Below are 12,892 nucleotides of genomic sequence, written 5' to 3'. Positions count from 1 at the left end.
ATAATTGCTAATAATTAATTCAGGAAAAACCTTTATCTAGTAGACATGATTTGAAGAAGCATAAGAAAACAAATCACTTAAGCTCCAAGTTTAGTCAAAGATAACTTGGAAAGAGTATGGGATTTACACAGCGATGATTTTTTACTACTGTGCAAACAGTCTTTGGTTGCAGGGAGACAAGAAAGTATCTTATAGCCTTTGCAGTAAGAGGGCATCCCACTGTCATTCTATCCTGTGTAAATGGGTAGGGAAATAGAAGACACATCGGATATGCAAGGCACGTACAGTCCACAGTCCAACTGAGAAGATTCTGATTTTGCACATTAAGTGAAAGCAGCTATTGTAAACAGTCAGTCCTAACAAATTTTAGATAATACAATTATTAAATAAGTTGTCAAATACTGTCAGCTCTTAAGACACAAAAAAGTTAGTCTGCAAGACAAAATGCTATTACCACACATATCCATGATATAAAGGAAAATTTATTTTATAAATTCATAATCTCTGTGAACAGAAAAGACTTCATACTGAGAGGTCACAGTGCAGTTAATGTTCATTTACATATGGAATTTAGACTATGTTTGTGCTAGCAAATCTTTCTCCAAGTTCTTTTTTGCCTCAAAACACAACTCTCCCATATTGCAGGTATTTAATAGACAGACTGCCATTGACTTAAAGGAAGACAAAGTTTCATGAACATAAAAGTTTTTCTACTGACCCACAATAAGTTAGAATACCACCTGTACATGGGATACAGAGTTGCATTAGCAAACTGCAAAGAAAACTAAGGAAACTGTACCGCCCTAGTGAACAAGTAATATTAACTACAGTTATATACATTCAGTTATACATAATACACTAACCAAAAGTTTACATTTCTTTGTTATTTACACTGGCGTGTAGACACAACGCATGCCTCAGCTGCCACACCAAGTATTACTTCTTTCATACACACTGCTTTCTGCATTTCCCAGGTTTCAAACACACTGCACCATAGTAATAAATCCCTTTTTCTGGTTGTGTGCTTTTCACAAAAGCATCACATTCACAAGTTTGGCTGCTGAGAAACTAAGGAAAAGAAAAGGTACTTCTACAAATCCTAGCTTCAGCAGCATAGGAGAAACATTCTAGAACAGATTACAGCAGTTTCATAAAGTGGACCTGCCACTTAAAAATACACATGCTATACACTTTCCTCAGAAGTCTCTACCAATTAAATATGAGCTTTCACTTTCCACATTGATATCTGTTTAACTTCGTCAGTTCTTATGAGGCTAGATTTTGCATTGGGCTTCAGACTGCAATGTCCAACCTGGGGAATGAGAATGGAATTAAAAAAATTACATTACTTCCTAGACAACTGAAGGAAGAGATGTTTTCAACAAAGACAAAGTTTGGAGGAGTAGTTGCACTTTTCCTCTCAACCTGGGAAGAATGAAGCGAGAAGCCTACGCAATTGCTTTAAGTACATTTATTCTTCAAAACAGCCAATGATACACAATTAAAAATAAGCATGAATTTGCAATCAAGGCTCTACTTGAACCAGAAAAGCCCACCTTTCTCCTTTATCTATTGTTAAACAGGCTGGTCCTAAGCAATCTTTCTTCCAGGACTTTATAATTCAGATTAACAGAAGGTATTCCAGGATCTAGCTTTGTTTTTGTATTTAGAATCAGGTATTTTAGTTATGCAATGCAATGGTCAGCAGTATCCAAAATGCAAGACTGATTGTTTTAATAAGCTTCCCATTTTTCCTTTAAAGAAAGTCTGAGGTACTTACTTGGACTGCACCAGACCTGTTGCCTCAGTATAATCTGTGTAAAATGTACGCTACTTCTTGCATGTGAAATTCTTATGGCACTTGAAATATTTTTCAAAAAAAATCTTTACAGCAGGAGATACAAACATAATAGACCATAATTGTACTTAATTTTTCAATCAAGAAACTAGCCATGAGTACAGCAGCAGCCTTCAAAGAACGTCTGAATTCCTATAATGTTTTGCAATATTATTTTTCTCATTTAGGCTAAGAAATGCTGCAGTGCTAAAATTCAAGATTCTTATTTCACTCTGAAGATATAAACATAAAATTGCTAAGCAGAAAGAGACAGTTTAAGTTAGTGTCATTTATTTCTACCTTTCTGACCTAATCAGCTCTGATGTTTACAGAACTCTCTAGAAAACAACCAACTGCACTGCTGGACTGTTTAATTTAAAGTAGCTTGCAGAGACTGCTCTACAGAAGCCAGCACTCAGAATCACCTTAGCGCGATAGGGCTCTGCATATGGCATTTTGCTTGTCCACAGCAAAGACTGTTTTTCAACAGCAAGAATGTTCAGAATCACGCTTTAATTCTGGATAAAGATATAAAGTGTGCAGGAAAAAAAAAAAAGTCACTTCAAAGAAAAATACTACAACTCAGTGCTTTCATTTTCTTTTCCAAACATATAGCACTTGTTAGTCAGACCTCTCTGTACATTCCTGACATCTTTATCTGTAAAAATAAAATCAGCATTACTAACTGGACACACAGTTTCTATGTCTGGATACCTGTAGTTACCGTCAAGCACATTTCCAAAGTTTAATCAATCATGAGCTGAATCTTTAAACTCAGTCCTTTAGTTTTACCCTCTCAGCAAATCTGGAAGTTTATTTACCAGTCTAAATCCACTTATAATAATGTCTTTTGAAATTCTCCTCCTTGATTATACTTGGGGGGGGGGGGGGAAGCATGCAACCATCTAAGCTGATGGTTTAAAAAACATTTTGGACAAGTTCTACACTCGCTCAAAACCCCTGCAGCTATTGATGCAAGTGACAAGTCATTTCAAGAATATAAAACACATTCTTCTTATATAAGAACATACCAATGGGATCTCTGGACTAGAAAATGGGGAGCTATCAAAGGATCGATTTTCTTTGTCCAGTGAATCATCTTCATCATCATTTTTATGTGCAAATTTCTGCTTTAGTGCATGAGTTAGTAGAGCAACTGGATCCCAATCTGGACTCCGTCTTCTCTGGGGTCTAGAAAGAGGGGTACCTCCAGGTGACCTACAAGAACAAAGACAAAGATTATCTCCTGCCTTTAATCCTGTGCTGAGTAATCTAAAAAACAGAAAGATCAGTTTTTGTATACATCCTATAAAATTTGATTATACAAGCTGTTAATGTTATTTTACAATAATTCACCAAACCAGATTAATAAAAGTAAACTCAACAACTTGTCAGCCAAATTCCTAGCCTGAAACCACAACTTGATGCTGTTCTGTAAAGAAAAACAGTATGAAATCAAAGTGCTGAAGTATTATTGTTAATGCAAAAAGTACTGTTTTAATAGCAGGTCTCTTATGAGCTACGTTAAAGCAAACTAGTGGGAGGTTCCTACTGATATATTTCATATAGAGAGCTTGTATTCATATAGACAGCTTGTATTCCAGTTTTGATTTTTTTGACTTTGAGAACAGTTTTTCTAAAAACAGCAGGAAGGATGCAAGATCAAAACAGCACCTAACTCCCCAAACCCTAACATAAATATGGAAATTAGTGACCAGTCCAAGAAAATAATTAAAAAAGCTTTCCTAGCCATTTAGATATTTGAAAAAAAATAAAAAATAAAAATCTAGAAATGCTCACATTTGTGCTATTAAAGTGTTATCTACAGGCCAGGGGATTGTACCTAATACATACTGACAGCAGTGAGCTCATCACAAAGTCTGCAAGCTACAGCAGATTTCATTTAATGTGAAAGCTGAAAGGATTGAGCCCACCCTTCATACAAAATCCAAACTGACAGGGCACTTGCCTCATGTACAAGATAGTGCTCAGGTGGTGGAAAGGAGGATCTTCAGGCTCCAGACTTATGAGAACAGAGGTCTTCCCCTTACAGTGCACGTTAAACTACTGTCAAACTAGACTGCTGTCTGAAAGATTATAATAATTTCTATCACCATTATTCCTTCCAGCAAAGCTATAAAAGGTCATGTTTGTCCAGGGAAATGACTTAGGCTCAAGTATAGGAGGAACGATTACAGATGTAAATTCATTTTTCATTTAAGCTCTACCTAGGTAATGCAGGTAGATGCCCAGATCCAGGAAGCACTTCAGATGCACATCTGTCATTTCCCACTAAGTATGTCCTTGCTCAACATGATGGTTGTTAAAACTCTCATTCCTAAACATTTCGCTTTCTTCGTTCACCGTATATGGCATTCAGAAGCCTAAATGTGAAACCTATCCCTGGAGCCAAATATCTCACAGTTTGGTACCACAATGCTAATCTACCTATTAGAAAGCCAAATACATCTGAAAGACTAAATAAGTCTAAAATGAACACATAGGAAGTAACTTTTGTTTTCAAGAGTACCACAGCTCAGATTTTGTGTTAGAGAGACTAACAACATAATATGCAGGTGAAGCTTACACACAGGTTTACATTAGTGCACTTTATATTTACTTAATTTACTGGGAAAATATGTCATCAAAAGCATACAGACGTGCTTTAGAGATGCATACAAATAATCTGCCCACACTTAGTGCTAAACAATTATTCTCCAGGATAAAGCTCATAGTTAGAAAATATTTAAATAAAAGTCTAAGTTTTGCTAGGCGAAAATTCTTTCCACATTAATAAATAATAGGAGCTCTTAAAGATTCAGTTGTTCTTGTTAATACATATATTCTTTGTCAACTCCAGAAGTTCAGAAAAGACATTTGACAACCTCTATCACATCTACCATAGCAAACCAACACATACATTCATTAGTAAAGCATTTTTGTAACATGTCAACTGTGCTTAAAATCAAAACTGCAGACCATTAGAAATAGTTATAATCTAAAAGATACAACATGTATTTTCTTTAACACTTCAAAGCTAGGACCAGAATATTTTGGATATATTAACTGTTTACAATGTTTCTCTAATGTTTCCTGTGTATCCTTTTGCAGTGAATCCAAAAAGTTTATTTACTCAGACTAGTTCCTGTGACTGTGTCTACAACTCTGTAAGTGATCTTCAGATAGCCCCAGTCTCAAAAAAAAAAAAAAAAAAAAAAAAGAAAGAAAAAAAGACCCCCCTCCCCGAGATTCATATACCAATGCAGGACTAGTTTTAAATGATGCAAGATTCAGCATTTCTAAATGCAGCTTAAACCATGCCACAAGTATCTTACATTTCAAGCTGTGAACTTAAAAGTTGTCAACCTAAGTTTACCAGCAGCAGCTGCTTATTAAATGATGTTCTACACTGGTATCTTCTGCTGCTACTTAAATGTGGTGATGCTAACATAATCTTAGCTTCCTACAAATACATGATTAAACTTACCTCTCAATAGCTCTCAGCCGAACCTTGTTTAGGTCTTTCAAAACATCCATCATACTAGGAACACTCTTTGTCCTCTGGTGATCAGCACTATCAGTTGTAGTTGAACCACTCTTTCTTGCAGCACGACGTTGTTTTATAAGTTCAATTGCTGAATTACTAGCATCAACACCAGATGGTGCACCAGAGGGAAGTGGAGGAGGCGAGGGAATTACAAAGTGATTGCGAGAGAGGGACAAGGGCGTAGAAGTCATTGCTGGCACTGGGTAAGATCCATCTGGGGTGCTAAATGTTTTAAAGGTTTCTGGATGTAATTATAAAAGAAAAACAGAGATTTGATTTTTAATAGTCACTAGTACCTTAGTAATAAACAACATTAAGCAAAGTCTAGGACCACTCAATTTTAAGTCAAGAAAAAACAGTCCTCTTCAAGCACTTTCTTATCCACCTCACATACTATAGCACAGAAGAAAATGATTGTATTTAAAACCATGAACAATTTTGATTTCAAAGCCAAAGCACACATGAAATAACAGATCTGAGGTGGCTTGTGAGATCAGAGGATTTTCTCCATTTGTATCTTCAGTCTGTGCACTGGACAAATCAGGAACATGCAATGGCAAAGCTGCCCGCAACAGGTCATTCTCAGTGGTCTGGGGGTTAGAATAATCCAGATGAAGCAAAAGCAAAAATAACTACAAATCATGTAAAATAGACTACCAAACTGTATACAGAATGCAATGGAGAACAGACAAAAGAAGAACCAGCAGAACAGCTAACCGAAGCACAGAGGTCCCTGAGCTGGTAAGTTCACATGGCACAATGCCACAGAAATGTAACTACCTCGCACCAGTTCAAATGTTTCAACAACCACAGGCCAGTTAGTTTGCAAGTAAATCAGGACTTAAAAACATTAAAGAGAAATCACAAGACATTTGACAAATAGACTTAACAGATGGTTGGCTTTCTATATGAACTCCAGTCTTTGATACTCTAGCGGCTGCTAGGCACATCTATTTGCAACATTTGTTTTTGCTAAAGACCAAATCTGACTTCCTTAGAATATTTTTTGCCCATTTTGGTAACTTGTCAAAAACAGTACAAAAGACAAAAGGGATAATTTCCATAAAAGTCCATAACTTTTAAAATAGTAATTGGTAGCCTACGGATAGTGTCATCATTAAGTTCCTCCACAAATAAGGAAATGAGTATAAAGATCACTTAGCATCAACTTCATTTGAAATGCACAAACAGGCCATAAAAAGAAGTGAGAAAGGAAGAGCACAAATATTAAAAAGAGAAACAAAATACTACAGTCTATAAATCTTGTTGGTTCCACTTCGGTTAAAGAAATTATAGGTGTTCTCTATCAATATCAGAGACACTGCAAGCTGTGAACAAGAACTCTAAAGCAAAAAAGGAATACTGGTTTGCTTCAAACCAGAGGGCTTACGTGATGGAATGTTTCCCAACGTCTGTGCAGCAACAATCGCAGCAATTTGGCCACGAAGAAAAGTTAACTCATCTTCAAGTGCAGAAATCTTCTGGAGTGCTTCTTGGTCAACAAGATTGTCTTTTTGTGTACTGTTTTTTGGAACACTTGGTATGGAAACTATAGATGGATGTAGGTCATGGTGAACTGTACTTTTTTCTTTTCTCCATAATTCAGTCCTAGAAAGGAACAAATACACAATTTAAAAGCTTCAGCCAGCAACAGAAACTACTGAAGTCTACCAAAGATATTAAATGCTTGGACTCTGGCAATAATTATTCAGTGTTGGTTCAAGCAAGTTATCATCATCATTCATTCAGCAAGATATGAAACTTGCACACTATTAAAAAAAAAAAAGTAAACTTTACACTTCAACTACTCATACACTTGAAAATGTGTTTTAAGACTCTCTCTCAGCACAAGTAGGATACAGATCCTTGAATATCCATCATCAAAAACAGTCAGATAATTTTCTCAGGGACAGATTATATATCCATTTCATAAGGTCATAATGTAGGATTGAGTTGTTACTACTCAAAAACTATTAAACTGACACCATAAAAGTGTGTCTTCCTCCTCCCCTCCTGAAATGATAAGAAATCTTTATTATTTGACTCTTCCTAAATTTGTACTTAATTAGGCTTCACATATTTGAGTCACTCATCAACCTCTGCAAGATGAACATTGTAARCAGCTAAGAAGTTATAACCTTTCAGAAAATATATTGGAGAATAGTCATAAAATATGCTTTCAATCATGAATTTTAATACACAGTTACAGAATAAGAACCTTATCTTCTAATAAGCATGTATAAACACAGACTGCATTAGAAAACTGTGCTACAGATCTCAGGTTATAATTCTAAAAATTGCTTCAAGTGTGTGGCTGTAGAAATACCCTTGAAATATAAAATGGGCATAAACTCAAGAAACTATCAGCATGAGATTATGAAACAACCAAAGAAATGGAATTTTCTTTCTTTCTTTATTTCAAGTTGATCAAGTTTTAAAGTAAACAAAACCAGGCCTTTTTCCATTATATTCATCATCACTTTACTCCAAGCCATACCTGCAGCATTGTTTTCTGACTTACCAAAACCCCTTGCTTTTCACACTGGCTCAGAAGGAAAAGATACAGATTACAGTATTGCCCTTGAAAAACATTCCACAGAGCCAGGAGAGAAGGAGAAGGAAAGAATGGAAACAACAGAAAAATGAACTTCCGTGGATCTGTAGATTGAAGTGGCTAAAGAACTGCACAGGCAAGACAAAACAGGTTACAACAGTTCGTTTTAAAAATGTTCTACTTTTTCAGTATTTTGCACTGCTGCAAAAAACTTCAGTAATTCAACAGTAAATCTCAGGCATCATAAGAAGAAAGATAACATCTAACCTTCTCTAATCACAGAAACACAGAATGTTTGAGGTTGGAAGGGACCTCTGGAGATCATCTAGTCCAACCCCCCTGCTCAAGCAGGGTCACCTAGAGCACGTTGCACAGGATCGCGTCCAGGCGGGTTTTGAATATCTCCAGAGAAGGAGACTCCACAACCTCTCTGGGCAACCTGTTCCAGTGCTCTGTCACCCTCACAGTGAAGAAGTTTTTCCTCATGTTCAGATGGAACCTCCTGTGTTTCAGTTTGTGCCTGCTGCCTCGCGTCCTGTTGCTGGGCACCACTGAAAAGAGTCTGGCCCCATCCTCTCGACACCCTCCCTTCAGATACTTGTACACGTTGATAAGATCTCCTCTCAGCCTTCTCTTCTCCAGGCTAAACAGGCCCAGCTCTCTCAGCCTTTCCTCATAAGAGAGATGCTCCAGTCCCCTAATCATCTTTGTGGCCCTTCGCTGCACTTGCTCCAGTAGTGCCACATCCCTCTTGTACTGGGGAGCCCAGAACTGGACACAGTACTCCAGATGGGGCCTCCCCAGGGCTGAGTAGAGGGGGAGGATCACCTCCCTCGACCTGCTGGCAACACTCTTCCTGATGCACCCCAGGATACCACTGGCCTTCTTGGCCACAAGGGCACATTGCTGCCTCATGCTTAACTTGGTGTCCACCAGCACTCCCAGGTCCTTCTCGGCAGAGCTGCTTTCCAGCAGGTCAACCCCCAACCTGTCCTGGTGCCTGGGGTTATTCCTCCCTAGGTGCAGGACCCTGCACTTCCCTTTGTTGAACTTCATGAGGTTCCTCTCCGCCCACCTCTCCAGCCTGTCCAGGTCTCTCTGAATGGCAGCACAGCCCTCTGGTGTATCCACCACTCCTCCCAGTTTTGTATCATCAGCAAACTTGCTGAGGGTGCACTCTGTCCCTTCATCCAGGTCATTGATGAAGAAGTTGAACAAGACTGGACCCAGTACTGACCCCTGGGGGACACCGCTAGCTACAGGCCTCCAACTAGACTCTGTGCCACTGATCACAACTCTCTGAGCTCTGCCACTCAGCCAGTTCTCAATCCACCTCACTGTCCACTCATCTAGCCCACACTTCCTGAGCTTGTCTATGAGGATGCTATGGGAGACAGTGTCGAAAGCCTTGCTGAAGTCTAGGTAGACAACATCCACTGCTCTCCCCTCATCTACCCAGCCAGTCATTCCATCATAGAAGGCTATCAGATTGGTCAGGCATGATTTCCCCTTGGTGAAGCCATGCTGACTGCTCCCAATCACCTTCTTTTCCTCCACATGCTTGGAGATGGCTTCCAGGATGAGCTGCTCCATCACCTTTCCAGGGATGGAGGTGAGGCTGACTGGCCTGTAGTTCCCTGGGTCCTCCTTCTTGCCCTTTTTGAAGACTGGGGTGACACTGGCTTCCTTCCAGTCTTCAGGCACCTCTCCTGTTCTCCATGACCTTTCAAAGATGATGGAGAGTGGCTTAGCAATAATGTCCGCCAGCTCCCTCAGCACTCGTGGGTGCATCCCATCAGAACCCATGGATTTGTGGGTGTCAGGTTTGCTTAAACGATCTCTAACCCACTCCTCCTCGACCAAGGGAAAGTCTTCCTTCCTCCAGACTTTCTCTCTTGCCTCCACGGTCTGGGATTCCAGTCTTAGCAGTAAAGACTGAAGCAAAGAAGGCATTTAGTATCTCTGCTTTCTCTGTACCCTTTGTCATCAAGGCCCCTGCCCCATTCAGCAGCAGACCCACATTTCTCATAGTCTTCCTTTTGTTACTGATGTATTTAAGACAGCCCTTCTTGCTGTCCTTGACATCTCTTGCCAGATTATACTCCAAATGGGCCTTGACCTTCCCAGTCCCAATAAAAAGCGTCACTCAAAATTGATCTGTTGCTTCTAGCTTCATTACCAGCAAGTAGCACAAAGATCAAAGGCAAACACATGCCAATAAAAACTAAAATTAACATTGTTCAGTATAGATGTAGTATGAAACAATATAAGTGTCCAAATTTTAATCTTTTTTCTGGCTCTCTGACTCACCATCAGATTTTGAACAGATCCTTTAGCGGAATAGTAAACCCACTTTCTATTTCTTTCTTCTCTAGTGAGAGGGGAAAAACAAAACAAAACAAAAACACTTGTATACTACATGTGTCTACAAATTTCTGGGTAATTTGTCATTTCACAGTACTTGCCATATTTTATCATATTAAAAATATTTTCCTTTAGCATTCTGTAAAAGCTAAAACAAAATACATAGACAAAAAGACTATGTTCAAGGTAAATGTTAAAAATGAAGAAATCGTATTTTTCTTTCCATCAGGCAAACATTAAGGTTTCCACATTCAGCATTGTAGGAATCCAAGTCAAAAGGAGACATTTAAGTATTTTTCCTTCTGTTTTCCCCTTTGTAACATTTATCACAACATTTGTAAACTAAAATGATATAGACAGGAAGAATCTTATGGTATGCTCTAAAAAAAAAGTTTCCCTTAAACTCCCTCTCTCAAAATATTTTGTAAGTGAAAACACAAGTTAAAACATCAGTAACACATCTGACATGCTATTGTGAAGAGGAAAGAGGAGACTCAAGTTCAGAAATCTTTCCAATAAGAACATTCGACATAGTAAGAACTTCCAGATAAGCAGGGATTCCCGAAAACCAGAGAAAACTTTCAGAGTTTGTTTTGCTGGAACTCAGAAAGGGCAACAGAAAACCAAAAGACAGGAGACAAGAATTTGTCCTTTGAATGCACTTATTCTGCTTTTACTTGCCTAAATCTAGTAAATGCTTGTCCCTCGTCACTTGGCACCCACAGGACATCACCAAGTGATGGAACTACAGGAGTTGGAGCCGCACTTTGTTCATCATAATCCAATGGACTTGGGTCTTGAACAAGCTAAAAAACAAACAAACAAAATACAAGAAGAGAAGCTGGATTCAGTACACACAAAAATTTGCCTGAGCAACAAAAAATTTTATGAAGTGCTGTAAGCAGGTTAAAAATCATGACCAGAAGAGATATAACACACTAGCTACACAAGCTAAAAAGAGCAGGATGGCTATCACTAAATTAAGGAAGTAAAGACTCTAAATAGTTGAAGGGTAAGTATAACAATAAATTACTTACTTGAAAATAAGGTCTTGGGCAAGGCTCTAAAGAAAGAATTGTGCCAAGTCTACGAACAACACTTCGAGTTGATCCATATTCCTTTCTTTGGCAAACAGATACGACCTAAAAATTAGAACATCTTTTAATCCAAATTGTAAAAACTGAAGGCTTTGATTTTGGCTATCAAAATCATGAAAGAACCTAATATCATATGTAATTAAATATGATGCAGTTAAGTTAACACATCTTTTCAATACTATTCTCAAGCTGATAATCCAAGAAGGCCGACACTGATTTTAGCAGCCTCAGTTTCTGAAAGACAACCAAGATACAGCTTGCACTCAGTATATTCTAGAGTACCATATAGGCCCACAGTTTAGCAGCTAGTAATATTTGAGATACTGATGAAAAAGTGCAAGTCTGAGTGACCCATACGCAAGCATCTATAGCAATCTGGGGAAAAATTAATAAAGAAATAAAAGAAATTTAATGTACCTTGACCTGATACTTCCTTATGATGGCATACAGCTGCTGGAAATGTCTTCTTGATGAGGTTGCTGAAGGAAGGCATGTTCTGATTGTGTGACTGATACTGTTACTGAATCTATGAGATTCCAAAAATATGGCCTGTCAACAAAACAAGATACACCTAAAATGAAACCAGAAAATAACCATGACAGTTTAGTCAAACTATCACTCCTAGACCTAGTTTAGCAGTTCCACAAAAGTAGAACAAGAACTTTCTCAGGACTGCAAGTTGCAGCAGTGCCTTGCTATTGACAGTCATCAGTAAAGAGCTTATCTATAAAAGTACAACATAATGTTAGAGCCTGACTAGTACTACAGCACCTTTTTCAATTTCACACACAATACCTTTTACAGTCAGGTCTCCAAAAACAGGGGGTTAATTTTTCCTTGAAAATCATTAGGTGGTTCCCCCCCCCCATTTATAATGGTAAAACATTAACAGTTAAATCCATTGAATTTTTCTCTGTTCTGAGAAAAAGGAATTACTACAGTCACTGTAGTAGAACAGAGACACCACGAAATCCCACCTACAGGCAACGCATGTGGCAAAGTTACACCAATACAGTGAAGCCTCCCTGCATGGGAAAAGTTATCTGTAAGGAGCAAAACCCGGCCTCCCGCAAGCTTAGCGGCGGCTCCGGAGTGACCCTTCCTTCCCTTAACAGCGACGGCTGCAAACACAGCGCCCCGCGCCCGCAGGTGCCCAGGCGCCGCGGGGAACGCGCCAGGCGCCCCGCCGGCGAGCCGCGGTCTCGCGTGGGGCTGGGCGCAGCAAGCACCAGCGGCCAGGGGGAGGCTCACCTGGTGGGCCGGCCAGCCAAGGTACTCCAGCACCCGCCTGAGGAGATCCAGCAGCAGCGCCATGGCCGGCCTCGCGCGCTGCAGGACAGAAGGGAGAGGTCACCAGCACCATCACGGCCCCCGGCACCTGCCCGAGCCGCCAGGAGGGGCCCCGCGCCAGCCGCCACCGTTGGCCAGACCGCTGGGCGACGTCACGGGGCCCCAACCGCCGCGAGCCCCGCTCCCACCGCGCCAGGAGCCAG

General features: G+C 39.5%; 1 protein-coding gene across 1 annotated transcript in view; it reads right to left on the bottom strand.

The window, feature by feature from the left end:
* Positions 1-425: 425 nt before the first annotated feature.
* Positions 426-12,892, bottom strand: part of MTFR2 (mitochondrial fission regulator 2) — a 16,093-nt gene continuing 3,626 nt past the window's right edge. Inside the window, exons 2-9 of the mRNA XM_026087429.1 lie at positions 12,651-12,728; positions 11,817-11,948; positions 11,340-11,444; positions 10,984-11,108; positions 6,775-6,992; positions 5,325-5,625; positions 2,869-3,055; positions 426-1,312 (exon numbers count right to left, since the gene is read on the bottom strand). Of these exons, the coding sequence (XP_025943214.1) occupies positions 1,214-1,312; positions 2,869-3,055; positions 5,325-5,625; positions 6,775-6,992; positions 10,984-11,108; positions 11,340-11,444; positions 11,817-11,948; positions 12,651-12,713 (1,230 nt within the window). The 5' untranslated portion in view covers positions 12,714-12,728 and the 3' untranslated portion in view covers positions 426-1,213. The remainder of the gene's footprint in view (positions 1,313-2,868; positions 3,056-5,324; positions 5,626-6,774; positions 6,993-10,983; positions 11,109-11,339; positions 11,445-11,816; positions 11,949-12,650; positions 12,729-12,892) is intronic.

This window comes from Apteryx rowi, unplaced genomic scaffold, assembly GCF_003343035.1.
Source record: "Apteryx rowi isolate R43461 unplaced genomic scaffold, aptRow1 scaffold_716, whole genome shotgun sequence".
NCBI classification, from domain to species: domain Eukaryota; kingdom Metazoa; phylum Chordata; class Aves; order Apterygiformes; family Apterygidae; genus Apteryx; species Apteryx rowi.
The sequence above is the reverse complement of the archived record's forward strand: the minus strand, read 5'-3'. Positions and strand labels throughout refer to the sequence as shown.